The sequence below is a fragment of the Pelophylax lessonae genome (assembly GCF_965119305.1).
Source record: "Pelophylax lessonae genome assembly, chromosome: 3".
Taxonomy (NCBI): domain Eukaryota; kingdom Metazoa; phylum Chordata; class Amphibia; order Anura; family Ranidae; genus Pelophylax; species Pelophylax lessonae.
This window is the reverse complement of record NC_138770.1, coordinates 31,905,666-31,932,217: the sequence shown is the minus strand read 5'-3', so window position 1 is coordinate 31,932,217 and position 26,552 is coordinate 31,905,666. Positions and strand designations below refer to the sequence as shown.

At 43.8% G+C, this 26,552-nt stretch overlaps 4 protein-coding genes across 4 annotated transcripts in view; 2 read left to right on the top strand and 2 right to left on the bottom strand.

Moving 5' to 3' along the window:
* LOC309550274 (uncharacterized protein) overlaps positions 1 to 26,552 on the top strand; it is a gene marked incomplete at both ends in the record, with an annotated part of 1,476,097 nt that overhangs the window by 1,367,076 nt on the left and 82,469 nt on the right.
* LOC309549905 (uncharacterized protein) overlaps positions 1 to 26,552 on the bottom strand; it is a gene marked incomplete at both ends in the record, with an annotated part of 228,719 nt that overhangs the window by 127,823 nt on the left and 74,344 nt on the right. The gene's annotated exons all lie outside the window — the stretch shown is intronic.
* The window catches only part of LOC309549906 (uncharacterized protein), a 72,047-nt gene that overhangs the window by 42,685 nt on the left and 2,810 nt on the right, over positions 1 to 26,552 (top strand). The gene's annotated exons all lie outside the window — the stretch shown is intronic.
* Positions 4,454 to 14,358, bottom strand: LOC309549907 (uncharacterized protein; the record flags this gene model as incomplete). The annotated part of the gene is made up of 2 exons (XM_082250397.1): positions 4,454 to 5,435; positions 14,261 to 14,358. The coding sequence occupies 2 exons, from the start codon at positions 14,356 to 14,358 to the stop codon at positions 4,454 to 4,456; spliced, it is 1,080 nt and encodes a 359-aa protein (XP_082106523.1).

Genomic DNA, 26,552 nt, shown 5'->3' with positions numbered 1-26,552 from the left:
TGTCCTAACCCTGCAAGTCCCCTGACCCCTCTGACACCCTGGGTTCAGACATTTCTTACTGTACCCCAATGGCTGCCCTGAGCCTGCAAGTCTCCCAACCCCTCTGACACCCTGGGTTCAGACATTTCTTACTGTAGCCCAATGGTTGGCCTGACCCTGCACATCTTCCAACTTCTCCGACACCCTGGATTCAGACATTTCTTACTGTAGCCCAATGGTTGTCCTAACCCTGCAAGTCCCCCAACCCCTCTTACACCCCGGGTTCAGACATTTCTTACTCTACCCCAATGGTGGCCCTGACCCTGCAAGTTTCCCGACCTGACACCCTGAGTTCAGACATTTCTTACTGTACCCCAATGGTTGCCCTTACCTTGCAAGTCTCCCAACCCCTCTGACACCCTGGGTTCAGACATTTCTTACTGTACCCCAATGGTGGCCCTGACCCTGCAAGTCTCCAGACCTCTCTGCCACCCTGGGTTCAAACATTTCTTACTATACCTCAAAGGTTGCCCTGACCCTGCAAGTCTCCCAACCCCTCTGACACACTGGGTTCATACATTTCTTACAGTACCCCAATGATTGCCCTGACCCTGCAAGTCTCGTGACCCCTCTGTTATCCTGGGTTCAGACATTTCTTACTGTACCCCCTAGTTGTCCTGACCCTACAAGTCTCCCGACCCCTCTGACACCCTGGGTTCAGACTTTTCTTATTGTACCCCTGTTGTGCGTTACACATTCGAGAATATTATTCTGAATGAAATATGAGTTCTTTTTAATCGATTAATTTCTTTTTAACAGCATATACCAATCTTAGTGAACACAGACTACAGTAGGGAATATATATATTTATTCATAAGACATGTATTCACAATAAATATATATGGGTGACACAAAAATATAAACTCACATAAAATACAAACTTAATGATAACACTAGTTGAATCAATTTGTCTCAGCAATAAAAATCAAAGGACATGATTACTTTTTCCCCAGAAGGAGTAAAAAACCATATATCAAGAGTTCTATATATCAGACAAAGTTGTCTGCGAATTGCGTAGTCAACAGTCACTCCGCTGCAGTTGGAGTGAGAACAGACTATGCAAAACGTGAGACTAATTCACTAATATAGCGCTAAACCAAGAATGGAAAAATTTTATAAAAACAAAAATAATGTTTAGAGAAAAATCTACAATGGCTGTTACAACTGGGAAGGTAATCTAAATATCCTGAGGCTACGATTATAGCATACAAGGAAACAAAAATCAAAGAATCAATAATGCATAATTACCATTTCAAAATGGCTGCTGGCTCAAAATGATTGTTTACCAGAGTCCTGAGATGGCTGCCTTTCCCAAAATGGTGGCTGGTTAGGGAGGAGCTTGCGTCCTTAAAGTTTTTCAGAGTGTCAGGAATAGCGCAACCATGCAAAAGAAATGACTATCAAATATGGAGACTATCCATAAATAAAAATGGGGATTTAGTTCCCCATATGGCCATATGGTGGAACTAAATCCCCATTTTTATTTATGGATGGTCTCCATATTTGATAGTCATTTCTTTTGCATGGTTGCGCTATTCTTTTTTAATATACATGTTGCTTGGTCCATAGCTGCACCGGCTTTAGATATACATGTTCAGGGTCTGCTCCCCCAATTTTTTGCTTGTTTATTATGTATTCGGTCTGACCAGACTTATGAGGTTGAGCATCCCATCCCCCACACACACCTGTACTCTATTGGTGTCCTCTATCAAGTAGATATAGGAGGAGTCCCCTGCAGTGCATTAGCACACCTTCCCAGCAAGGAGCGTTGTCTCCAAGGGTAAGAGAGGCTGGATTCACCCCTTTTTTACGGATAGTGTAGGACCCACCGATAATGGAGTACTTTGACGCAGTGGTGGGCTTGAGCACGATATGGCCATATGGTGGAACTAAATCCCCATTTTTATTTATGGATGGTCTCCATATTTGATAGTCATTTCTTTTGCATGGTTGCGCTATTCTTTTTTAATATACATGTTGCTTGGTCCATAGCTGCACCGGCTTTAGATATACATGTTCAGGGTCTGCTCCCCCAATTTTTTGCTTGTAAAATGAAGGTGAAGTAAGATGGAGTATGATGAGTGTGTATGGGTGGATGTGTGTGTCTCTATGTCTCGTCTGGGTTACTTTATATATTGTATAGGACAAAAAGGCCATAAAAATTACAATGAGCAGAAACCAGAAGGTAGAACTTCTTCCCATTGATTGGGGTAAATAACCATTAACTGGTTGAGTAATTATGCAATACCTCTACTAACCACCATGTATGTCAGGGAGCAAATATATGTGATAGAAGTCAATACATTAATTTATAGTAATAAAAAAAAAAAAAAGAGAATCTGTTCATATTCTCATGGTGCCGGCATGGCCATCTGATATTTCTGTAATATCTCTTAGAAAGGTTCAGTTCTGGTAATGCCATTTAATGAATATGCATATTAATATCATATATATATATAATTAAGAATAAGTGACTTACTTATAGATTATCTAAATTAATACACAATAACCTGGGATTATAATTGTTTGACACATGTGATGTATTCAATCAGAAGGTTATCTACTAGAGAATTATTATGTTAGTAAATAATATAATCATGACATGGTCTGGGATCTACAATATGAAATAATCTAATTTAATCATCAGCTACTATCTAAATGATATAATCTTCAATGGAGGATTGTCCATATAGCCATCATTTCCACATCCCCTCTTGGTATATGATGGAACAAGGAGGTTGTAGATGCTTATGATTATATTAAATTCATTTAAAAATACAGTTTTAATAGGTCTAAGTTGATGACCAGAAACTCTCTTCCCATGGCTCCTCTGTTGTTTATTTTTCCATAGGTGAAACAATGGTGTGTTAGTTAGGTAATCCATGATACAGCTGTCTTTAGGGAACCTGTTAGGATCTGCTATTGTATGGAAAATAACTCACGGCCAGGACACAATGTTTTATGGCTTCTTCAAATATATTCTCTTTTCAAGACCATAGAATATAGTCGTTATCTCCAGGGTTAGTCAACAACGGCTTACCACTTTTCAACAACGAACAATGGAAACTACAAACCGGAGTCTCTTATTGAGTTTCTAGTGAAGGCCATGAATTGAACTTTGTCTCTGGGGTCATGCAGTTCATAATTCTTCACATGCAATATGAAAAATATGCCTATTTCTTACCATAGTCCTGACAACCCCCTACCCTGATCATTGGTATTTTTAGATATTTATTGCTGGGTGGACTATATATAATCTCTGTGCGCCAATATCTCCTTTCTCCATTAGCAGAAACACAGGATCTCCATCTTCCCTACTAACAGAACGGCGATCTACCTTGTTTATATTGGCGGACAACTGTTCTGCCTCTCTCGAGAATGATTGCCGGGTACCAACAAACACCGCATCCGCTGGACCCACTGATTGGCTCCTGCTGTGTCCAGCGGAAGATGGGCGCCGGCGGTGCGTGTGCACACCACACACCCAAAAAAGCAGATGATGTACAGGTACGTGATTCTGTGCTGAACGGCCGCCCTACTGCAGTACATGTATGTGGGATGGTCAGAGAAAAAAGTCTCCCTGATAAAGAGACTATGACCTGGTGGATTGCATGCAGAACTCCTGTGCCCAGCTGAGGACATTTAGGACCTCCTGTGCCCATGCTGAGGACATTTAGGGCCTCCTGTGCCCAGCTGAGGACATTTAGGACCTCCTGTGCCCATGCTGAGGACATTTAGGGCCTCCTGTGCCCAGCTGAGGACATTTAGGGCCTCCTGTGCCCAGCTGAGGACATTTAGGGCCTCCTGTGCCCAGCTGAGGACATTTAGGGCCCTAAGATTGAAGTTGTGGTGGATGTCTCCTTTTGGTTTGGGAACTGTGATAAGCGTAGAACTCCTGGAACTCTTCTGGCCCCAGACTCAGAAATGCAGATGACGTACAGGTACGTGATTCTGTCCAGAACGGCCGCCCTGCCGCAGTACATGTACGTGAACATGAAAACGGAGCCTCTAATATAAGTGTTAATTCTTTTATGTTTGAAACGTACATAAGGAGTGAAACATTTCCCGCACTCTGAACATGAAATAGGACGCTCGTCCGTATGAACTTTCTGGTTTCTAAGAAATAAACATTTGTTTGGAAAAAACATTTCCCACACTCGTAACATTAAAAAGGGCGCTCACCTGTGTGTAAGTAGGTTCTTTCTTAGTTAAACATTTCCCACACTCTGCACAAGATTAGAGACGCTTGCCTCTATAAACTCTGGTGTCTAACAGGTAAACGTTTGAGCGCAAAACATTTTCCACACTCTGAACATGAATAGGGAGTCTCACCTGTGTGTATTCTCTAAAGGCTAAGAAGGTTTCCTTTATTATTAAAACATTTCCTGCCCTTTGAACATTAACAGGGAAGCTCTCATGTGTGGATTCTCTGATGGTGAAGAAGGTGTCCTTTACGATTAAAACATTTCCCGCACTCTAAACATGAATAAGGACGCTCACCTGTGTGTATTCTCAAATGCATAAGAAGATTTCCTTTCTCATTAAAACATTTCCCACACTCTGAACATGAATAGGGACACTCACCTGTGTGTATTCTCTGATGGTTAAGAAGGTTTCTTTTATTAGTAAAACATTTCCCGCACTCTGAACATGAATAGGGATGCTCACCTGTGTGTATTCTCTGATGGCTAAGAAGGTGTCCTTTACGAATAAAACATTTCCCGCACTCTGAACATGAATAGGGAAGCTCACCTGTGTGTATTCTCTGATGGTTAAGAAGGCTTACTTTATGATTAAAACATTTCCCGCACTCTGAACATGAATAGGGACACTCACCTGTGTGTATTCTCTGATGCCTAAGAAAGTTTCCTTTATCATTAAAACTTTTCCCGCACTCTGAACATGAATAGGGATGCACTCCTGTGTGTATTCTCTGATGGGTAAGAAGGTGTCCTTTACGAATAAAAGATTTCCTGCACTCTGAACAAGAATAGGGACGCTCACATGTGTGTATTCTCTGATGGCTAAGAAGGTTTCTTTTATCATTAAAATATTTCCCGCACTCTGAACATGAATAGGGACGCTCACCTGTGTGTATTATCTGATGGCTGAGAAGGGATTCTTTACGAATGAAACATTTCCCGCACTCTGAACATGAAAAGGGAAGCTCCCCTGTGTGTATTCTCTGATGGCTAAGAAGGCTTCCTTTCTGTGTAAAACATTTCCCACACTCTGAACATGAAAAGGGAAGTTCCCCTGTGTGAATTCTCTGATGGCTAAGAAGGCTTCCTTTCTGTTTAAAACATTTCCCGCACTCTGAACATGAGAATGAATTTTCTCCTGCATGGTATAAAGAAGATTCCCTGAGATGAGATGGTTTCCCGCACCCGTCGGCACTGTCAGATATTAGAGGACTATGTGAAGTATCAGGAGATTCCAATGATCTCCTCCAATGGTGAGGTCTGTCATGTATATTATGAGGAACGGGATTTACTTCTGGAGAAGATGCCATGTCATTATCTTCTGTAGTCACATCTTCCTCCGATGTCCTTCTATTCCCACCACAGAGTCCGTCTGTCAGAAGACAAGAAAAATTACCAAGAGTTTTCCACACTCATATACACTGCTCAACACTTTATAATCAGAGTATAGCATCAAGTCAGGGAAACTCCTGGGATATTCATCGGGTCAGTCAAGTAGCAGAGGGGGTTGTTATCAACAGGTGCACTAGATGGGCAACAATGAGACGACCTCCAAAACAGGAATGGTTTTACAGGTGGAGGCCACTGACATTTTCCCTACTCATCTTTTCTGAGTGTTTTTTTCTTTTAAATCAGAAAAAGTTTTATTATAAAGAAAGAAAAGTCCATTCCATTCGGTACACAATATTTCCGCTTTGTACAGTCATAGACACAGCGATCGTAACCTTCATATATAGTCACTCCTGCATGTTTCCATTCACCACCTCCACTGACTCCACCCACTCCCCCCAACATCTCACTGACTCCACCCACTCCCCCAACATCTCACTGACTCCACCCACTCCCCCAACATCTCCTTGGCCTGCGCCTTATCCCGTTCCCTCCTGTTTATTCATTCCTAGGACTAATCCTACAGGAGTTAGGGAGAGTGGGATGAAGAGTGAAGTTCAAAGTGGTGGTTGCCAGCGGCAACGGATGGACTTTTGTTGGGACTGTAATCTGTTCTCTCAAGAAATGTGCAGGAGAGTTAGAGAAGGAGAGTTGCATCACGCTGTACAAAAGGTCTGCGTCTGCTTAACAGTGAATGGTGCAAGTGCGGAAGGAGAAAATGAAGGCCCAGGGCACGTGGATCGGTGTGACGGGGGCCATGTTTGTGCCAGTGCTATACAAAAAATTGTTGACCGTGCAACTAAAGACAGCGGGACACTTTTCCAGGACAGTATGGTGAGAGTTGTCGGTACAAATGCAATGAAGAAGAATGTCGGCCATGCAATGTCTGACAGCGGGACAATTCTCCTAAATAGCAAAGGGAAATCAGTTGGCCTGGAGAGATGGAGGTGCAACTGAGGCCCAGGTACAGACAAGAATGGCGGATGCGTGTGGATTGAAGACCACGATCTGCTTTACAGTGATTTTCATGCTGGCTGAGCTGAGTTGGAGCGGCAATGAAAAGGTTACTGTACCGCGCTGGAAAGCGTGCGCTGGAGGGATCTACCTATCAGGAGGAGCCACCGCCAAAGAATCAGCTAATCTGGAGTTGTGGGCGGAGACGTCGACCACACACAGCCAATCTGGAAAGAGGAAGGGAGTCTATAAATTACATCTGCTTTTGGGTGGGGCTGAGAGGGAGACACGTGTGTGGAGGAGCAAGATGGCGAATACCGGAGTGAGCCGGAGTGCGGAGGCTATCCCACGTGTTGGCGGAGATCCTGCGCAGCAGAACGGAATGCCGACAACAACCCTGTGGGACACTGGGGTGCAATTGATGCCCAATGGAAGACTGGCGTTGTGTACCGAAGCAGGCGTGGAACACTTGGGCCTGGTATGTAGTCAATGCCTAAATGTTACCATGCGGATGCAAGTGTGGGGACAGTGCGGGCATTGTAGCAATCTGCTGCTGCGGGCGGAGAAGAGTGAACGTCAGCCCAGGAGACTGAATGTGACATGGGAGACCGGGGTCACTCGTGCTGTGTTGGCCTCTGAATCGGGACTCTTCATGGGCATAGGAAGAGGAGTGCTCAGGGTGCTGATGGAACTGGGCTCAGTGACATCTGCCAGTGCTACAGAGTGCCACATGAGAGAAACCTGTACTTCCGAGGCTGTGTGCATGCAGGTAGTGAGAGCCGGGGAGCGGCCACCTGATGTACAGAAGACTGCAGTGGCAGACACCAGGTCAGCTCCAAAAAAGGCAAAGGGGAGTCGATGGCCTGCGGTGACCAGGGCTGTGAGTCTGAGCAGCGAGGGAGAAGCCGGGGTTATTGATGTGGGGTCTCCTAGTTTCCAGCATCGCTACAGATCCTTGGAGGAGGGGATCGATGTCTGCAAATCAGAGGAAGAAACCGAGTGGGACTGGGGGGGGGTTAAATGAATGGAGCAGTTCGGCCAATCCAAGTGTTCCCGATGAGGAGACTAGAAATTCTGTGATACGTGGACAGTGTGCTAAGAATCTGGGGTTCTGTGAGGCCTACTCTAACCGGGTCCCAGATCTATTCCCTCCTCGGACCTATGCCCGGGCTCGGGAACAAAATGAGGCCTATGCGTCTCTCATCATTAAGGAGGAGACCCTGTATTCCCCACTTGGGAGAGGCAACAGACAAACCCTCCCCAGGTTCTCCAGACTACAACGGCTGATACAGAGGAAGGTGGCCTTAGAATATGGATATGATTATCCTTATGCTCCAAGGGAGATTGAGGCCAGGAGAGAGTCTTGGTGTGACGAGGCTGTGTGGGACTTCCTTTATATCCCAAAACCCCACCGCAACCAGTCAAAGCCGGAGTTATGGAAAACCTTCCAATCTGTAAAGGCTAATTGGAACTTTGGGCGGGCCATCAATATATACGGAGTGGAGGTCTACCGCCCAGATGGATCTGGCCAGGCATGGTCCATCTGTGTAAAAGACTCAGAGGGGAAAGTTGTGCGAATCCCACATCCTGACTACTATTGCTAAGGACACAGGATGCTGAGTTTAGTGAGGCTGGCCAGCCTGAGTTTGCTTACTTGCTTACAGAAGAAGAGGGGCCGGAGAGCCCGAATGTAAAGTATACAGTGATGTTTCAAGTTTCACCTTTGTTGCTAGGGCCCAAGCCCTATTTCCAATACCCTTTTCCCTTCTATCCTTGCAAAAGGGATTGGGAAATCTACAATTACTACTGCTAAGTGGTTCCACTAAAGAGGGCCAACCCTCCAACTTTAAAGAAGAAGAGACCCTTACTAAAGGAGGACTCTAGTGATACTGTAACTGTGCTAAAAAGGAGATCCTTTGGGCCATCGGGCCAGGATCATGTACCACCGCAAGATAAAAGGACACTCTGTGGAGTAGTTAGGTCATCGGGCTGAAGAGGAGAATTCTTTGCAAAGAGACTCTTTTACAAAGATGCCTTGTGAAGATTCTATTGGGCCAACGGCCCAGTAATGGAACTTTGTTGGGTTTCTACCTAGGGAGAATGGGTAGTGGCCTGAGGTATCTTCGGTGGGGGGTGCCCTAGTGCCAGGGGCCCCTGAAGAGACTGTTAACACCCACAAGTCTGACAGGTTGCTCAGGCTCCAGCAAATACCTTGTCCTTAAGAAGACATGTAGCCTCGGTGCTACAGGTGTGAGGGACACTGTGACCATCAGTCGGATGGACTCCACATGTCTTGGAGAACTTGTGGGCGTGGCTGAAATGGAAGAAGAGTCAGTGCCCGGGTGCTAAAGGGACTGTGTCTGTTTCAGTCACTCATTGTGGCTAGAAGGTAGATAGTTAGCTTGACAGGGTTTGGTTGTCACCTGTACAGGAGTGGAGCTGAACGCCTAGTCAAGCCTAACGGAAGTGATATCTGCCAGGATGTGTAGCTAGGGATCTTGGGTGAGAAGGTCGCCTCTGAGGAGAGGGCATTCTCACTACATTAGGTAGAATGTTATTAATATGCAAATGTGGGAAGTGCTAACCTTTAATTCTTCCTTTGCAGGCTTGCACGGGATGTCTGGGTCTGGGAAGGCCCTCCATTTGTGAAAAGTGAATGTTATAGTTAGCTAGTTAGTCAGGTTGACATGTTACTCACTCAAGCAGAGTTTTGTTCGATGGGGGGTGCATTAAGTTGTTTTGTGAATATTTGTACAGCATATCTATATTTTTCTACATAATTTATTATATGTACATTTGTTATTTCCCTTTTCCAGGTTTGTGGGATACTCTGTTTATTTTTGTAGGACATTTTTGTAGGGGGGAGGCTGCCCCAGAGCCAGTGAGGACATGGCTCGTTTGGTGGGGGGTGGATGTAGCACCCTCCTAGTCAGGTGCTAGAGATTGAGTATAGTTTTGGCTCTGTCTGCCTATCAGAGGAGCAGCAGGTAAATGCTATATTGCACTCTGCTTATCAGGGAGCAGGATCTGTGAGTTAGGTCTGCTCAGTGTGCCCAGTGTGTGATTCATCTGGTCTAAGGGAGTGTCCCCAGCTGATCCAATGGGGAGGCACATTGGATGCTGGAGTTAACCTGGCCAATAACACACAGGCTTTTGATACAGTCCCAAGGATTGGCACAGATGGGTTGTCTTGGTGAATTGTGCGGTAGGGTATAAAAAGCCAACGGCACATGAGGTAGAGGTCTTTTGGCGGGAAGCAAAGTCCCAGAAGGAGGGTGGCGGCTGCCTCCTCTTCTGCAGCAGTTGGTGATGGTCACAGGCAGTTGGCCTGATGAACCAGTGGAGAGGAGCTGAACCCAGAGGTCCAGGAGAGCTGACTGGAGGAGTTGGGGCACTGCGAGAATCTGGAAAAACTGTATCGTGAGTACAGAGGATCTCGCCCAAGGGTCTGCCCAGGAAGGGGACCACTCCGGGGAGTATAGACAGTGGATGGGTGTCAGCTAGTACAGAGAAAGGGGGTACTAGGGGAGTACCCTGAATAGAAACACAAATAGGAACACTTACCTCAGCTTCATTCAAGTGGCAGGATGAAGTAGCGATCTTGCCGCATTCTCAAGCTAGAAGTCCTCTGAATTGTGAATAGTTCAACAGTTGGGAGTATCCCACTCATCCCTTCTCCTATCCCAATATGAAATAAAACCACAAAAACATCTACCCCTAGACTGATCATTGACTGAGCCAAGAACATAAAGTGTTAAGATTTCTGCAAGTTCTGCAAGCAGTTGCTACAGGTAACCCAAGGGAATCCTTACAGTGTGAAAATTCAGCAGCCCTCTAGGGGGCAGTGTTACACCTTATATACCTTTCATTTATTAAAGAAGGCTGCCAGGTCGGGGGGGGGGAAATCGGGGGCCCGTCCCTTGGCTCTTTCCAACCACATCCCCATATAGGCACACGCTCATTCATCCGGCTCCTTGCTGGTGAGTGTCTTAGCATTTTTTTGCTATCTCTTAGTAAATTGAGGCCTCTCTCTGTGGGATTGCCCCCTTCTCTTTCATTCTCTCATATTCTTTGCTTGCCTGACTTTCCTTTCTTCCTCTCTCATACCATCTTTGCCTCCCCTCTTTATCTCCATTCTCTTCATACCCCCCCCCCCCGCCCGCCCCCTACTACTTAGGGCAACACCATGCTAAATTGGATCTCTATTCTGCTATTCTGGATCTCTATTCTATCTATTCTGCCCATCGCCCAGGTTAAGGTGACCGGTATCTTATCGGACTACTTCACAATTATGAGTGGGACAAGACAGGGGTGCCCCCTGTCACCCTTACTCTTCGCATTATCACTAGAAACCTTTTTATGTAGAATACGCCTCCACCAGGATATCTCAGGCATGACTGTTGGGGTGACCCAGCAGAAAATATCAGCGTATCCAGACGACATGTTATTTTCCCTCATGAATCCCATAATTTCTCTACCGAATCTTCTTCACGAGTTTGAGGCATATGGCACTCTGTCCAATCTAAATATCAACTTTACTAAATCTGAAGCTATGGGAGTAGGCTTATCAAACCCCCTCCTCCACCAACTGGGATTTAATTTTAGCCTAAAATGGACGAACTCAGCGCTGAAATACCTGGGCACTCCCATACCCCCCAAATTTTCACCCATCTTCACGCTCAACTTTCTCCCCTCCTAAACAAAGTCCACATTCTATAAGATAAATTGAATTCTGGCCTCCATTCATGATTTGGAAGATGCAACGTTATTAAAATGTGCATACTCCCTAAGTTCCTATACCTCTTTCAAGCACTTCCGATATTCATCCCTTCACAATACTTTAAACAAGATGACACCCTACTAGAGATGTCCCGAACTATTCGCCGGCGAATAGTTCCCAGCGGACATCGCTTGTTTGCGTCCGCCGCTGCGGGCGAACATATGCGATGTTCGGTCCGCCCCCTATACTTCATCATTGAGGCAAACTTTGACCCTGTACCTCACAGTCAGCAGACACATTCCAGCCAATCAGCATACCCTCCCTCCCACCTCCTATAAAAAAGAAAGGGCAGCATCCATCTTAGATCATTCTGAAGCAGTGTGTTACTGAGAGCAGGGAGAGAGCTGCTGCTGCTGCTGTTAATAGGGACAGTTGTTAGATCGTGTTCTCGGTCCACTCCTGCTGTAAGGACAGCATCCTGACAGCACTCCAAAAAGCCCTTTTAAGGGCTGGTATTTCAGTCAATTTTTTTATATATATATATATATAGATATAGATATCTATATATATCTATTGTGCAGTTGCCTGCCCGCCGTGTGTGAGAGGCCACAGACCCACCACAGACTGTACTGTGTGCACACCACACTCATATCGGGTGGCACAGGCACAGTACCTTGCAGTTTAAAAAATATTTTTTTTTTCCTCTGTCATAATTGCAGTTGCCTGCCAGCTGCCAGTGAGTGTCAGGTCCACAGAGTGTACTGTGCCCACTGCAGTGCCCACCACTCATATATACGGTGGCACAGCACCTTGCAAATTAAAAAAATAAGTATTTTTTATAATTGCAGTTGCCTGCCGGCTGCCAGTGGGTGTCAGGTCCACAGAGTGTACTGTGCCCATTGCAGTGCCCACCACTCACATATACGGTGGCACAGCACCTTGCAAATTAAAAAACAATATATTTTTTATAATTGTTGCCTGCCAGTGAGTGTCAGGTCCACAGACTGTACTGTACCCACTGCAAATGGACTGATTTGCGAACGGCAAATTTTAGGTTTGCGACATCTCTACACCCTACTAGTGGTTTTATCTGGGCACATAAGCGACCTAGGCTATATAGGAGACTACTCCTTCCTAAACGACTAGGTGGACTGGCAGTTCCGGACTTATGCAAGTACTATCAGGCTACACAGTTGGGGAGACTCAGACTGGTGTCGTCATGGTGAAACGAAGCTTTGGCCCAGACTAGAACAGGCCCAATGCAACATACCCCTCCATAGAGCTCCATCGTGCCACCATTCACTAACAGACTCCATAAGACGCCATCCCCTCATAGGTCACACGATAAGAACCTGCTCTAAATTATTCACACAACTTTCACTTTCCCTGACGTACTCACCACTGACACCCATACTGGGGAATCCCCAGTTTACCCCGGGCTACCAAGATAAAACATTCAGGACCTTGATGGAGTCAGGCTATTTCCAAGCCTCCCATTTTTCAACATCATCTAGTTGGCCTGCACTCAAAGACCTCATGGACTTCTCAGGACCCTACCGTCTAGATTTCTGGAGGGCATTGCAACTCCATAATTTCTTAAACTCATTGCCACCTCCCAGTGAACGCAACACACAACTTACACCCTTCGAAGAACATTGTTCTCAAGACAGAATACTAACACAGGTATTATCCATGACCTATGCATTACTGATCACACCCCAGGGGACTTACCAACCCCCATTCTTAGCTAAGAGGGAACGGGATTTAGACTGTAACTTTAATCCAGACCAACAAAAATCACATCATTCCATTTACATTTACATCGTCCATCTGCATGTAAATACAACAAACCAACTTCAAACTCCTAACAAGGTGGTATCACACGCCGTCAAGGTTGAGCAGGTTCTTCCCCACACTCACTGATCAGTGCTGGAGATGCCAGGAAGGGCCGGGGGACACTCCTACATGATTTTTGGTTGTGTCCTAAACTAGCGGAGTTCTGGAAGACAGTTCGTGAAATGTCTCAGAGGTTTATAAACCAACCGCTCCCCAATGACCCTGCTCTCTTCCTTCTCCATGCCTCTAACATCCCGGCCCAGACCTATAAAAATTCTGTCATTCGTCACCTTCTAAATGCTTCTAAAATGTGCATCCCTCTTAAATGGAAAAACCCACAGGCCCTGACTGTTGGCATGTGGCTCAAAGAAATAAATAGAATGGAAAACCTTGTTCTCTCGACACGTCCCCAACACGAACGATATACCAAAACCTGGGGTCAATGGAATATATTTGTCCTCTCTGATGAAGGCTGCTCTTTAATTAAGGGTGGCAATACTAAAGAGACCTCATGTTGAGTTTGGGGGAGCTCTAAAATATTGGTGGAACGTATTGCTGATGTAGGGCCAGAGCTTTACCAATGCTAACCCTCCTAACCCCCCCCCCCCCATCCATAGCTCCTTACCCCTCCCCCCCTCATCCCACCTACTTATCCTCTTCTGCCTCTCTCTAGGTTTATTTTACTTCCCTCTCTCTTTCCACTACTTATTCGCTTCTTCCTTCTTCTTCTATACGTTATGCGAAACTGGAACAGACAACTCTGGGTACTTTCTAGTCCTGCATAACTCCTCCCATTAGAGGAATTGTAGAACACCTCTTATTCTACGACCGATGTAGATCTCAAATCTTATGACTGAATTGTTTTCAGTGTTGTAATACACTGTCTCAGCATATGTTCTATAAGGAATGTTACTGTTTATTATGCCTGCAAGTTGTCTTTTATATAAATAAAAGAATTGGAAAAAAAAAAAAAAAAAAAAGAGATCTGACATGGATCAATGATACAACCTTACCCAACCAAACATCACTAAGTAATAATGCTATTGAAATTATGACAATTTTATTGTTTGGAATATGATGTTACAATGAGGATTGGAGATGGATCTTTCATATGATGTACAGTATCTCCTCTTCATTTGTTGGGAACAAGACGTTACAATGAGAACTGGAGATGGAACTTTCATGTGGTGTAGTAACGTCTATGGTGAAAATGAACATTTTACTGCCAGCTACATGCTGCTAGATACATAAATTGTGTCTGCAGCACAGAGAAGGAAGATTATCTGAGAGAAATACAGGAATACAGGATGGGGAACACAGCTCAAGAAAGTGACCAGGGGATTACAGGCTGATATCACCCAGTCCCCGCCCTACTCTGGACCAATCAGTGAGCAGTATGGGTGAAGGAATGTATTTAGTGTTAATGACCCACCTGTGCTGATCTCTGTAGGAGTGTCCTCCTCTATAAATGTCCCCGTTATTCCATCCTCCTCCATAGACTGCTGATCATCCCTCACATACTTCTCTTCTTCTTCTGCTTTAACCTCAAATTCTATATCGATTGGATCTCCACTCTAAATCAAGAAAATGAAAGAATATCATCTGTAAAATATAAGATTTACTATTGTGACATCACATAAAAATCCACACATTGTCTCCATGAGTCTGTGTTTTATAATCTCTGTCTCACCAACCTTGTAACATTGAGGGATGGTGTGACCTTCCTGTGTGGAATCCCGGGAATACAGAGGACGGGGACATCTCTCTGGTGGGTTTCTGTAGCTGGATGACTCCTCCATGGTGTCCTGGTACAGATCTTTGTGTTCTTTTAGAAACTCCGACTCCTCCATCACCCCATCCTCATCATCCTCCTCTTTTATCTCTTCTTTAACCTCAACTTTAGAATCTCTCAGGTTTCCACTCTGAATATATAATAAAAATGACATCAATGGTAACAATGCAGATAATGTACAGATCCTAATGATACTATCAGTGATTGTTCCTCATCTACCTGATGATGGTGAGGGATGGTGTGACCTTCCTGTGTGGAATCCCAGGAATACAGAGGACGGGGACATCTCTCTGGTGGGTTCCCATTACTGGATCCATCTGTAGGAAACACGCACACTGACTGAATACATTGTTTCTATGTGTTTATCAGATGATGGGGGATCTAGGTGGATCCTCCGTACTGCTCTCTCCTTTACAATAAAGTCTCCTCTTACCCGGTGATGTGAGGGGCGGCTGATTCTCCATCATGACGTCCTTGTAGAGATCCTTGTGTCCTTCTAAATACTCCCACTCCTCCATGGAGAAATAGACAGTGACATCCTGACACCTTATAGGAACCTGACACACACAATGATACAGTCACCATCCAGACACATCCCTTGTCTGTTACTGGATAATTTCCCAGAATTCCCAGCAACGCTCACCTCTCCTCCATGATCTCTCTGGTGACTTCTAGAATCTTCTTTGTATTTCTCTATTCTATCAGGGAGGGAGGTGGAGGCAATGTGATGGTCATATGATCTCCAGACTTCACAGGAGGAAAACTCTAGATCTGAACACAAATAGTAAAATCAAATGAAATTCCCAGAATCCTCCTCACCTCACCATTCAGTTTTTCCATTTGATTAAAGCCCCACCTCAGACTGAGGTATAATTTACCCACACAGGACCCCCACACTACGCAGGGTAAAAGTTTGTTGCAGGCATTCTGACATCATTACATACAACGCAGGACCAACAGACCCACTTTGCTAGTGAGGATGGAAAGGGTCCGCCCACATCCTAAGAGCATGAGAAAAAAAAAAGCCACATGGAGGGAAATTGAACAGGGGGGGGGGGGGGGATGTGACATCAGAGTAATATCATTGGACATATAGACTCTGGATGGATGGACATTTGGATGGGGAGATTTGAGGGGCCCTCTATATGAGGATCCTGTGCTGACCAAATCATTGTTCCCGGGTGCCTCCCACTTCTCCTAAACTGAAGAGTGAACTTTGACCTTTACCATACAGAAATCTGTCAGGAACGTGTGAAAGTAAGCTGTCATGTGAGCAGGTGACGTGCGGAGGAACGGAGTGTAAATAGCAGACAATTTTCTCCGGAGCTCCTAATGGTGGGGATGGATTTTGCTGCATGCTTTTCACCCCCCATTGTGGAGAAAAGCTGTGTAAGAGGATATGGAGGAGAGATGAGGAGGAGATCCAGGAATCAGGATAAAGGTCAGGACAAGCAACAGACAAGCGCATCCAAGAGATGAAGCCGGGGTCACTACACAGAAAATCAATCCAAGGAAACAACAGGCAGGACGAGGAATAGCAAGAAGGAGCTCAGAGACAAATGAGAATATTGCTCAGCCAATGGGAGATTATCTCAGCATGACTTACATAATGAAGGAGATGAGAGGGAGGGGAGGTGACCATAGATACATGGAAATTCTGCTGGTTCAGCAGGGATCGGTCACATTTCCATCCATGTGTGGTCACTGCCAGATAAAAGTCACTCCATCAGCGACTGCAGCCAATAGCTTCATCACTGATCTGTGTATTCTGAGAGCGGAGGAGCACCCCCCATTGTCAGAATACAATAGTGCAGCGGGGAGGATTCCCCCATCCCCCTCCAATGTGTGGATGAGGGAATTGCCTGTTTTTTTCCTCTTAGTCCGTTGGCTGAACGATAAACTGAACCATGTATGGTCAGCTTTATGTAGCAAGATATAGGAATCATTAACTGATGCCCCTAAAGGGGTTAATCTACATATTACCTCCTCTGCCGCCAGATCCTGCTTTGTCTTCTCTCTACGTCTACTAAATGGAACGTCCTGCCTGTACTTGACATCACTTCCTGTCTGTATTCCATAGAGACTTCCTGTCTGGGTAGAAGTGAGATCACCACCTTGTGGATCTCAGAGGAACTGCAGCCCTGAGAACCGTCTGGTAGTGTGAACACGGCCTTGTGCTGTGTGTGTATGTACTGTATATCCTTCCCCTTTCTCTCCTCCCTGAGTGTGTATGAAGAGGCGGAGCTCCTGCTGGAATAGCGGTCGGAGGAGGAAGCCGAATCTAGGAGGGAGACTGACAGAAAGCGCAGCAGACTTGCAGGAGTGAGCGAGGAGGATCCAGTTCCTTTGCCATCGGAGGTGAGGAGAGTGTGAAGGATGTTTGTGACTCTGGTAGCTGAAAAGCTGGGAGTCACATTGCTCTGGTGAGTGGGGAAGCACTACTAAGGGGGCGCCCTCACCATCACGTGTGTAAGAGGTGGAAGAAGGCGTGGCTACACTACAGCTGGCACAGTTTGGAGCACGGAGAACTTTCAAACCTTATCAACTTTTCATTCATTTGTGGACATTTATTTTGAGCAACAAAATTTAATTGAAGTAGATGCAAAGTGTAAGCAGTGGACTAGCAGAGAACACTATATTGAGCACACAATATTGTATGATTACATGAATTTTCACAGATTTTCACTTTATTTATTATAGCAACAAATATTATAAGATTAATGAAATAGGTGCAAAGTGGAAGCGGTGGATCTGCAGGGAACAGCATCTTGAGCACAAAGCACTTTATGTTATATATGAATTTGCACATGGATCAGTTGACAACATTTATTGATCAACACCATAAGATAAATAAAGTAGGTGTAAAGTGGAAGCCGTAAATCTGCAGAGAATATTATTTTGAGCCCCTAGCACTTTATATATGAATGTATCCACATATTTTAGTGTATTTGTGATAATTTATGTGCACACACAATAGGACAGTGCTGTGACACATAATGCTCTTCTAGTTGATAAAGAGAATTCTTACCTTTGTTACAGCAGCAGTCCGGTAGAAGTTATTTTTGTAGGTATTTGAGTTGTTACACATAGCGCGGGTTTTTTCCATTTATATTGGTGACATAATTGCCCAAATCTGGGGATCAGGAGCCATTTCCACCCTTTACTCTCTGCTAAGGTTCTTTGTATCCATATAACAGATCTTCTACATGACTAAATCTGCCATCAACTTTACTGCAAAATCAAAGGTGCCAAAATGTCTCCCCCGAGAAGTAATATATTTCTATCCCCCTTGGTGGGAGTGGAGATGACCCATCTAGAAGGATATACAGTACATACACACAGCATAAGGCCGTGTTCACACTACCAGATGTTTCTCAGGACTACAGTTTCTCTGAGCTCCACAAGGTGGTCACCTCACATCTGCCTATACAGGAAGTCTCTATGGAAGACAGGAAGTGATGTCAGATATAGACAGGAAGTTCCGGGTGAGAGGTGACTCGGGAGGAAGTAGAGAGAAGACGTTGCTGGAAGTGGCAACAGAGGCGGTAATAAGATCTTATTTTCTATTTACACCCAGTAACCCCCCCCCCCCCGTCATGTCCGTCCTCTTCCTCCATAGTCACTGTGACGTCTTTTATCTCCAGCAGATGATGATACACACATATATAGTGTGGAAATGTAGAATAATCCGTATATTACAATGAGGGAATTTATGGTCTGTACCACGAGGGAGTTATTGGTGTCAGTAAATGGCGGTTCCAGACATTGTATGTGGGGGGAATGAAATTGTAAAAGTTCTTATTAGGGAAGATTTCTGTAAGATTTTACACGGGAATGATCAGCGCCCCCTCCAGAGACACTATGATGAGTCTCACAATAGGAGTCTCTGAAAGGGACTGGATTTTGGGGGGATGGGATGGTGATCAATTGAGGGGCAATTTTGAGGATTGAGGGGCAATTTTATCAAAAAGATGTCCAGATGGGAATCAAAATAGATTTTTCAGCTGGACCAACAGTTACCACACTAAAAACAGTACAACATATCAATATCAGATATAAACCTATGAGAGATAGTCCATATAAAGTCTTCATTTACACTGAGGGCTGCTCTGATGACAAGTAAGAAGAACCTTGAAGGCAGCTGCAAAAGGAACACAGGCACCACTCTAAGTGTAATAAGAAGGTTTAATATGAATAAAAATCTCATACACCAGAATACTCACAAACGAGCATATGTAAAAAGCATGTGGTATAAATCATAGTTGTCCGTCTGTCCGGTAGAGCAGATCAGGATGAGATTTTTATTCATATTAAACCTTCTTATTACACTTAGAGTGGTGCCTGTGTTCCTTTTACATACAGTAGTAACCCTACTTATTCACCAGAAAATTAGTTACATTTAGTAAAATCACACACAGCCAGTTTTTGACAAGTCCTTTATTCAACCCCCTTCCCGTCCAAAAAAAATAAATGTCTTCCTGAAGTAGATCCAACCTCAATCACGAAAATGCGGAAAATCCGCCCCAAACTAAAAAAAAAAACCTGACTCACACTGACACTTGAAGGAAATCATTGGGTGACCCAGCCCTTTTATGACATCATCGACAAGCATGCCACAGTCAAGAGGGCTTAGAATGGATTGGGGACCCCATGCTGTTTTTTTTCCTAATTGTTAAATGCTGGCAATTCTTTTGTTTATAATTTGCTCTCAGTGGGGAATCCCGCTGACAGCAGACGATTCATAGTTGTTAAAAACATGGCAGCCACCCAATCATTAACAACCTTGACAGTTACTGGTTGTTAAGGACGCCGATGGCTGCCCACTCATTAACAACAAGTGCTTTACTGCTTGTTAAGGACGCTGGCTACCATCAGCGTCACCAAGCTGTAACTACTAAAATACTTCATCACCTAATAAAATAGCTCATGCTGTATTTTAGTTGCATTTTTTTAGTGAATTGCAAAAAAAAAGTGAAAAACCCTAAGCAGTATTTTATACCGCTTAGTGAAATGAGCCCAATGTCTGTTATATAATCAGTTCAGACAGTGAAAAAGTCTCATACATGTGGTATCGCCATACTCAGAAGGAGTAGCATAATGTGTTTTGGGGTATAATTCTCAGTATGCCCATGCTGTGTGTAAGAAATATCTCATATACAGTGCCTTGCGAAAGTATTCGGCCCCCTTGAACTTTGCAACCTTTTGCCACATTTCAGGCTTCAAACATAAAGATATAAAACTGTAATTTGTTGTGAAGAATCAACAACAAGTGGGACATAATCATGAAGTGGAACGAAATTTATTGGATATTTCAAACTTTGTTAACAAATAAAAAACTGGAAAAATTGGGTGTGCAAAATTATTCAGCCCCTTTACTTTCAGTGCAGCAAACTCTCTCCAGAAGTTCAGTGAGGATCTCTGAATGATCCAATGTTGACCTAAATGACTAATGATGATAAATAGAATCCACCTGTGTGTAATCAAGTCTCCGTATAAATGCACCTGCACTGTGATAGTTTCAGAGGTCCGTTTAAAGCACAGAGAGCATCATGAAGAACAAGGAACACACCAGGCAGGTCCGAGATACTGTTGTGGAGAAGTTTAAACCTGGATTTGGATACAAAAAGATTTCCCAAGCTTTAAACATCCCAAGGAGCACTGTGCAAGCGATAATATTGAAATGGAAGGAGTATCAGACCACTGCAAATCTACGAAGACCTGGCCGTCCCTCTAAACTTTCAGCTCATACAAGGAGAAGACTGATCAGAGATGCAGCCAAGAGGCCCATGATCACTCTGGATGAACTGCAGAGATCTATAGCTGAGGTGGGAGACTCTGTCCATAGGACAACAATCAGTCGTATACTGCACAAATCTGCCCTTTATGGAAGAGTGGCAAGAAGAAAGCCATTTCTTAAAGATATCCATAAAAAGTGTCGTTTAAAGTTTGCCACAAGCCACCTGGGAGACACCAAACATGTGGAAGAAGGGGCTCTGCTCAGATGAAACCAAAATCAAACTTTTTGGCAACAATGCAAAACGTTATGTTTGGTGTAAAAGCAACACAGCTCATCACCCTGAACACACCATCCCCACTGTCACACATGGTGGTGGCAGCATCATGGTTTGGGCCTGCTTTTCTTCAGCAGGGACAGGGAAGATGGTTAAAATTGATGGGAAGATGGATGGAGCCAAATACAGGCCCATTCTGGAGGAAAACCTGATGGAGTCTGCAAAAGACCTGAGACTGGGACGGAGATTTGTCTTCCAGCAAGACAATGATCCAAAACATAAAGCAAAATCTACAATGGAATGATTCACAAATAAACATATCCAGGTGCTGGAATGGCCAAGTCAAAGTCCAGACCTGAATCCAATCGAGAATCTGTGGAAAGAACTGAAAACTGCTGTTCACAAACACCCTCCATCCAACCTCACTGAGCTCGAGCTGTTTTGCAAAATGTCAGTCTCTCGATGTGCAAAACTGATAGGGACATACCCCAAGTGACTTACAGCTGTAATCGCAGCAAAAGGTGGCACTACAAAGTATTAACTTAAGGGGGCTGAATAATTTTGCACGCCCAATTTTTCAGTTTTTTATTTGTTAAAAAAGTTTGAAATATCCAATAAATTTTGTTCCACTTCATGATTGTGCCCCACTTGTTGTTGATTCTTCACAAAAAATTACAGTTTTATATCTTTATGTTTGAAGCCTGAAATGTGGCAAACGGTCGCAAAGTTCAAGGGGCCGAATACTTTTGCAAGGCACTGTAACTGACAAGTTTGTGTAAAAAAAAATACATTTTCATTTTCTTTTCTGCATTTTCAAAAACCTTCTGGCAAAAAAATTTAATTTTTTAAAAACTCACTATGCCTTTCAGAAAATATCTGGGGGTGTTTACTTTCCAAAGTGAGGTCATTTTGTTGGTGTTTCCATTGTCCTGTTGCTCCAGGGCCTCAAAAATGTGATAGTTAGTCAGGAAATTTAATAGATAAATTGTGCTCCTTGAATGCCCAAAGGTGCTCCTTGGATTTTGGGACCCTGTATGCATCTAGGCATATATGTGGTGCCCTCATATTTGGGAGGCATAGCAGAATGTGTTTTGGTGTGTAATTCTAAGTATGCCTATGCTGTGTGTGAGAAATAACGGGTTAAATAGAAACCTTTTGAAAAAATAAATAATTTCTTCATTTAAAAAAAAAATTGTGACAAAAAAATACAGCTTCAAAAAACTCATCATACCTCATGTTAAATAACGTGGACTGTCTACTTTCCAAAAAAGGGTAATTTTCTGAGGTATTTGTACTGCTCTGGCATTTTACTTTCCAGAATCAACATTTTCTATGGGACATTATACTACAAAATACTCCCACAAATGCGGTCCATTGATTGCAACCAAGATTTGTTAATTGCACACAAAAAAGTATTTATCCTAACATATTCATTCAAGACCATGTTACAAAAATGAATACACCCCAATGAAAATCTTAAGAGCAAAGCTAAATTGTACACAATAAAATCCTAATTAACAAGAATTCACCTATAGGTGAGTGTAATTGTATATTAAACAGGTGTCCAGCAGACAGTTGATTATAAAAGGGCGTTACTTACAAAGAAAACCCCTCCCATTTCATGGTGTCAGCAATGGCACCACATGGAAGAGAAATGTCAGAAATAATTTCTTTACACAAGAAAGGTGAAGGCTACAAGAAGATCATCAAAGCTTTACTTATCAATCAGAATTATGTAGCAAAAGCGATACAAAAATGGAACTGCAACCATCTCACAGAGACATCCAGGCCGCCCACGGAAGTTATCACCTCCAAAGGAGCGTCTTCTGATGAGTAGGGTTGGAGAAAATGGCCATGCAAGTTCATTGCAGTTAGATAAAGAAGTAGAAACCAAACTGGGGTGATTGTTTCCCATGACACAATACGGCATACTCTGCAGAGGAATGGCATGAATGGGTGTCGGCCATGAAGGAAGCATGGGCTTTAGTCCCATGCACAAAAAGCCCACCTTAAAATTTTCCAGGGTGAAAAATAGGAAGACTACCGGGACTGTGTACTCTGGAGTGATGAAACCAAGATAAATGTTTTTGGAACTGATGGCTTCAAAACTGTATGGCGTTGCAAAGGTGAGGAGTAAAAGAAAAATGCATGGTGTCTAGAGTGAAACATGGTGGTGGCAGTGTCCTTCTGTGAGGCTGCATAGTGTCACGAACATGAATTCCTAGATGTACTGCTCTATATTGAAAGAGAAGATGCTACCATCACTCCGTGCCCTTGGTTGTCACACACTTTTCCAACATGACAATGATCCAAAACACACATCTAAGGCCACTGTTGCATTTCTGAAGAAGAACCGGGTGAAAGTGATTCAGTGGCCAAGTAAGTCTCCTGATCTGAACCCAATCGGGGAACACCTATGGGGAATTCAAGAGAGATGAACATCACTCTCCATCCAGCATCCAGGCTCTAAAACAGGTCGTTCTTGAAGAATGGAAAAAGATTGATGTTGCAATATGTGGCCATTCATTCCATGCCTAGAAGACTTGGTGCGTTCCTTACAAATCATGGAGGTCATACAAAATACTAGATACACTTGTGGGGTGTGTTAATTTTTGCATCAACTAATTTGAGCAAAACTGAATATTGTGTAATCTAAGTTATATTATTACTTTCATGTAATGAGCCAAACAAATGTTCCATAGAACTCAGTTTTATCACAATGTTGGAAATTTTTCTTGTGTTCATTAAGATATTGATTCAAAAAGGGTGTACTCATTTATGCTGAGCACTGTATATCCCATAGTTTGATGACTCTAATTTTCCTACAGACTAAATATTATAAATGGATTTGGGTTATTTTTACCTAAGAAATGGAGCAGAATACAGTTTTTCCCTAAATTTATGAAGAATATTATTTATTTGCAACATTTTATAACAGACAAAAATGTGGGTTTTTTTTTTAACAAAAAAAAAACCGATACAAATTACATTTGGGAAGAGTGTTGCATGACTAAGTAACTCTCATTCGAGAGCGCTGAAAGCTCAGTATTGAGGTGGTTAACCACTTAAGCCCCGGAAGATTTTACCCCCATTCCGACCAGGGGGTATTTTGCGATTCGGCACTGCGTGACTTTAACGGACAATTGCGCGGTCGTGCGACGCTGTACCTAAACGAATTTGGCGTCCTTTTTTTCCCACAAACAGAGCTTTCTTTTGGTGGTATTTGATCACCTGTGCGATTTTTTGATCACGCGCTATAAACAAAAAAAAGCGTCAATTTTGCAAAAATAGCAATATTTTTCACATTTTTTTATATGAAATTCCCCCAAAAAAAAATGTAAAAATCAAAATTTTTTTACTTTTTCGGCCAATTTGTTTTATGCTACCTATGTTTGGTAAAAAAAATTGCAAAAAGCGTATTTTGATTGGTTTGCGCAAAAGTTATCGCGTTTACTAACAAAGGGAAAGATTTTTGTCATTTTTGTTGTTTTTTTTTTTAACGTGTAATGGCGGCGATCTGCGATTTTTTTTTTTTGCGGTACTGCGACATTGGGGCGGACAGATCGGACCCTTGACTGACACTTTTGACACTTTGGGGTTACCAGTGACATTTCTACAGTAATCAGTGCTATATATATGCACTGTTACTGTAAAAATACACTGGTAGTGAAGGGGTTAACTTTATTTGGGAGGGAGGGGCTGTGTGTATCCCTAGGGGCGTGCTTTCTACTGTGATTGGCTGTGGCTTGAGCTGTAAGGACACTGATCAACGGATCTACATACTAGATCCGAGTGATCAGTGTCTTAACAGCAAGGAGAATGACAGGTGGCTTGTTTACACAAGCTGCCTGACATTCTCCCTCTCCCCCGCCGATCGCCGAGTGACCGGCGGACATCGGGTCCGCTGGTCACACGCGCGGGGGGGTCCGTGACCACGCGGGAGCGTGCCTCCGGGGGCACACGCTCGCTCCCTAGACCCTCACAAGCTAGTGACGTAGCCCTACGTCACTTTGCCTGTGAGGGGCTGACTGCCGACGTAGATCGGCGTTAGGCAGTCGGCAAGTGGTTAAATGTACAGCAATCCTCCTATTACCCCCCCCCCCCCCACATCTCCACACATCCACATCCTATTATTGTGACCAATACCATCCAAATAATTCTTACTTTCATTTCCCAAAGTTATCCGTCTACAAGGAGACCTGTATAGATCAAATGATGGCACCAATGAGGATGGAGGAGGACCGGAGTCACATGACTGAGAAGATACTAAACCTCACCCTGGAGATCATCTACCTGCTGACCGGAGAGGTGAGGAGGATTCTGGGAGGTCACATGACATCACTCTTATCTCTATTAATAAAACACAGACCTGACCGGAGAGGTGAGGAGGATTCTGGGAGGTCACATGACATCACTCTTATCTCTATTAATAAAACATAGACCTGACCGGAGAGGTGAGGAGGATTCTGGGAGGTCACATGACATCACTCTTATCTCTATTAATAAAACACAGACCTGACCGGAGAGGGGAGGAGTATTCTGGGAGGTCACATGACATCACTCTTATCTCTATTAATAAAACACAGACCTGACCGGAGAGGTGAGGAGGATTCTGGGATTCTAACATGATATTCCTATTGGTTCCTCAATACAGAGATTTCCTCTTCTGAAGTCAGGTGATCATATGACCATCACAGTGCCTCCATGTGACTCCCTAAAACCTGAGAGACACAACATGCAGAAGATTCTAGAAGTCACCAAGAAGATGATGGAGCTGCTGACAGGAGAGGTGAGCGGTGCTGGGAATTCTGGGACATTATCCAGTAACAGACAAGGGATGTGTCTAGAACATGGACTCATGGAGGCGGTCAGTGGATTTTTTTTTTTTTTTTTTTTTTACAATATCTGATATCACAAGATTAACCCTTTTCATAAATGATCATTTGTATAATTTTCTTGGTTTAGGGTGAATATCTGATAGATATAGAATTTGAGGTTAAAGCAGAAGAAGAAGAGACGTATGTGAGGGATGATCAGCAGTCTATGGAGGAGGATGGAATAACGGGGACATTTATAGAGGAGGAAACTCCTACAGAGATCAGCACAGGTGGGTCATTAACACTAAATACATTCCTCCACCCATACTGCTCACTGATTGGTCCAGAGTAGGGCGGGGACTGGGTGATATCAGCCTGTAATCCCCTGGTCACTTTCCTGAGCTGTGTTCCCCGTCCTGTATTCCTGTATTTCTCTCGGATAATCTTCCTTCTCTGTGCTGCAGACACAATTTATGTATCTAGACTGGATTTATGGGGATTCTGGGGTTCAGCTGGCAGCAAAATGTTCATTTTCACCATGGACGTTACCAGACCTAGGCACCTGGGGTATGTGCATTGGGTCTTCTGCCTCATACTGGGGTCTAGTAAGGTCTCTGCCAAAACAATTTTCCCGGGGTTACTTGCTTTATTATCTGTCAGCTGTGCCGGGTGGAGGGATATGTCTGTATCGTCTCAGACCCCAGTCACTGAGTGCAGTCTCAGGAGATGGGAGGCAGCGGTGTGGGACCTCTGCAACTTGTCTCATGTAAACATTTAGGCTTCCACTGATTA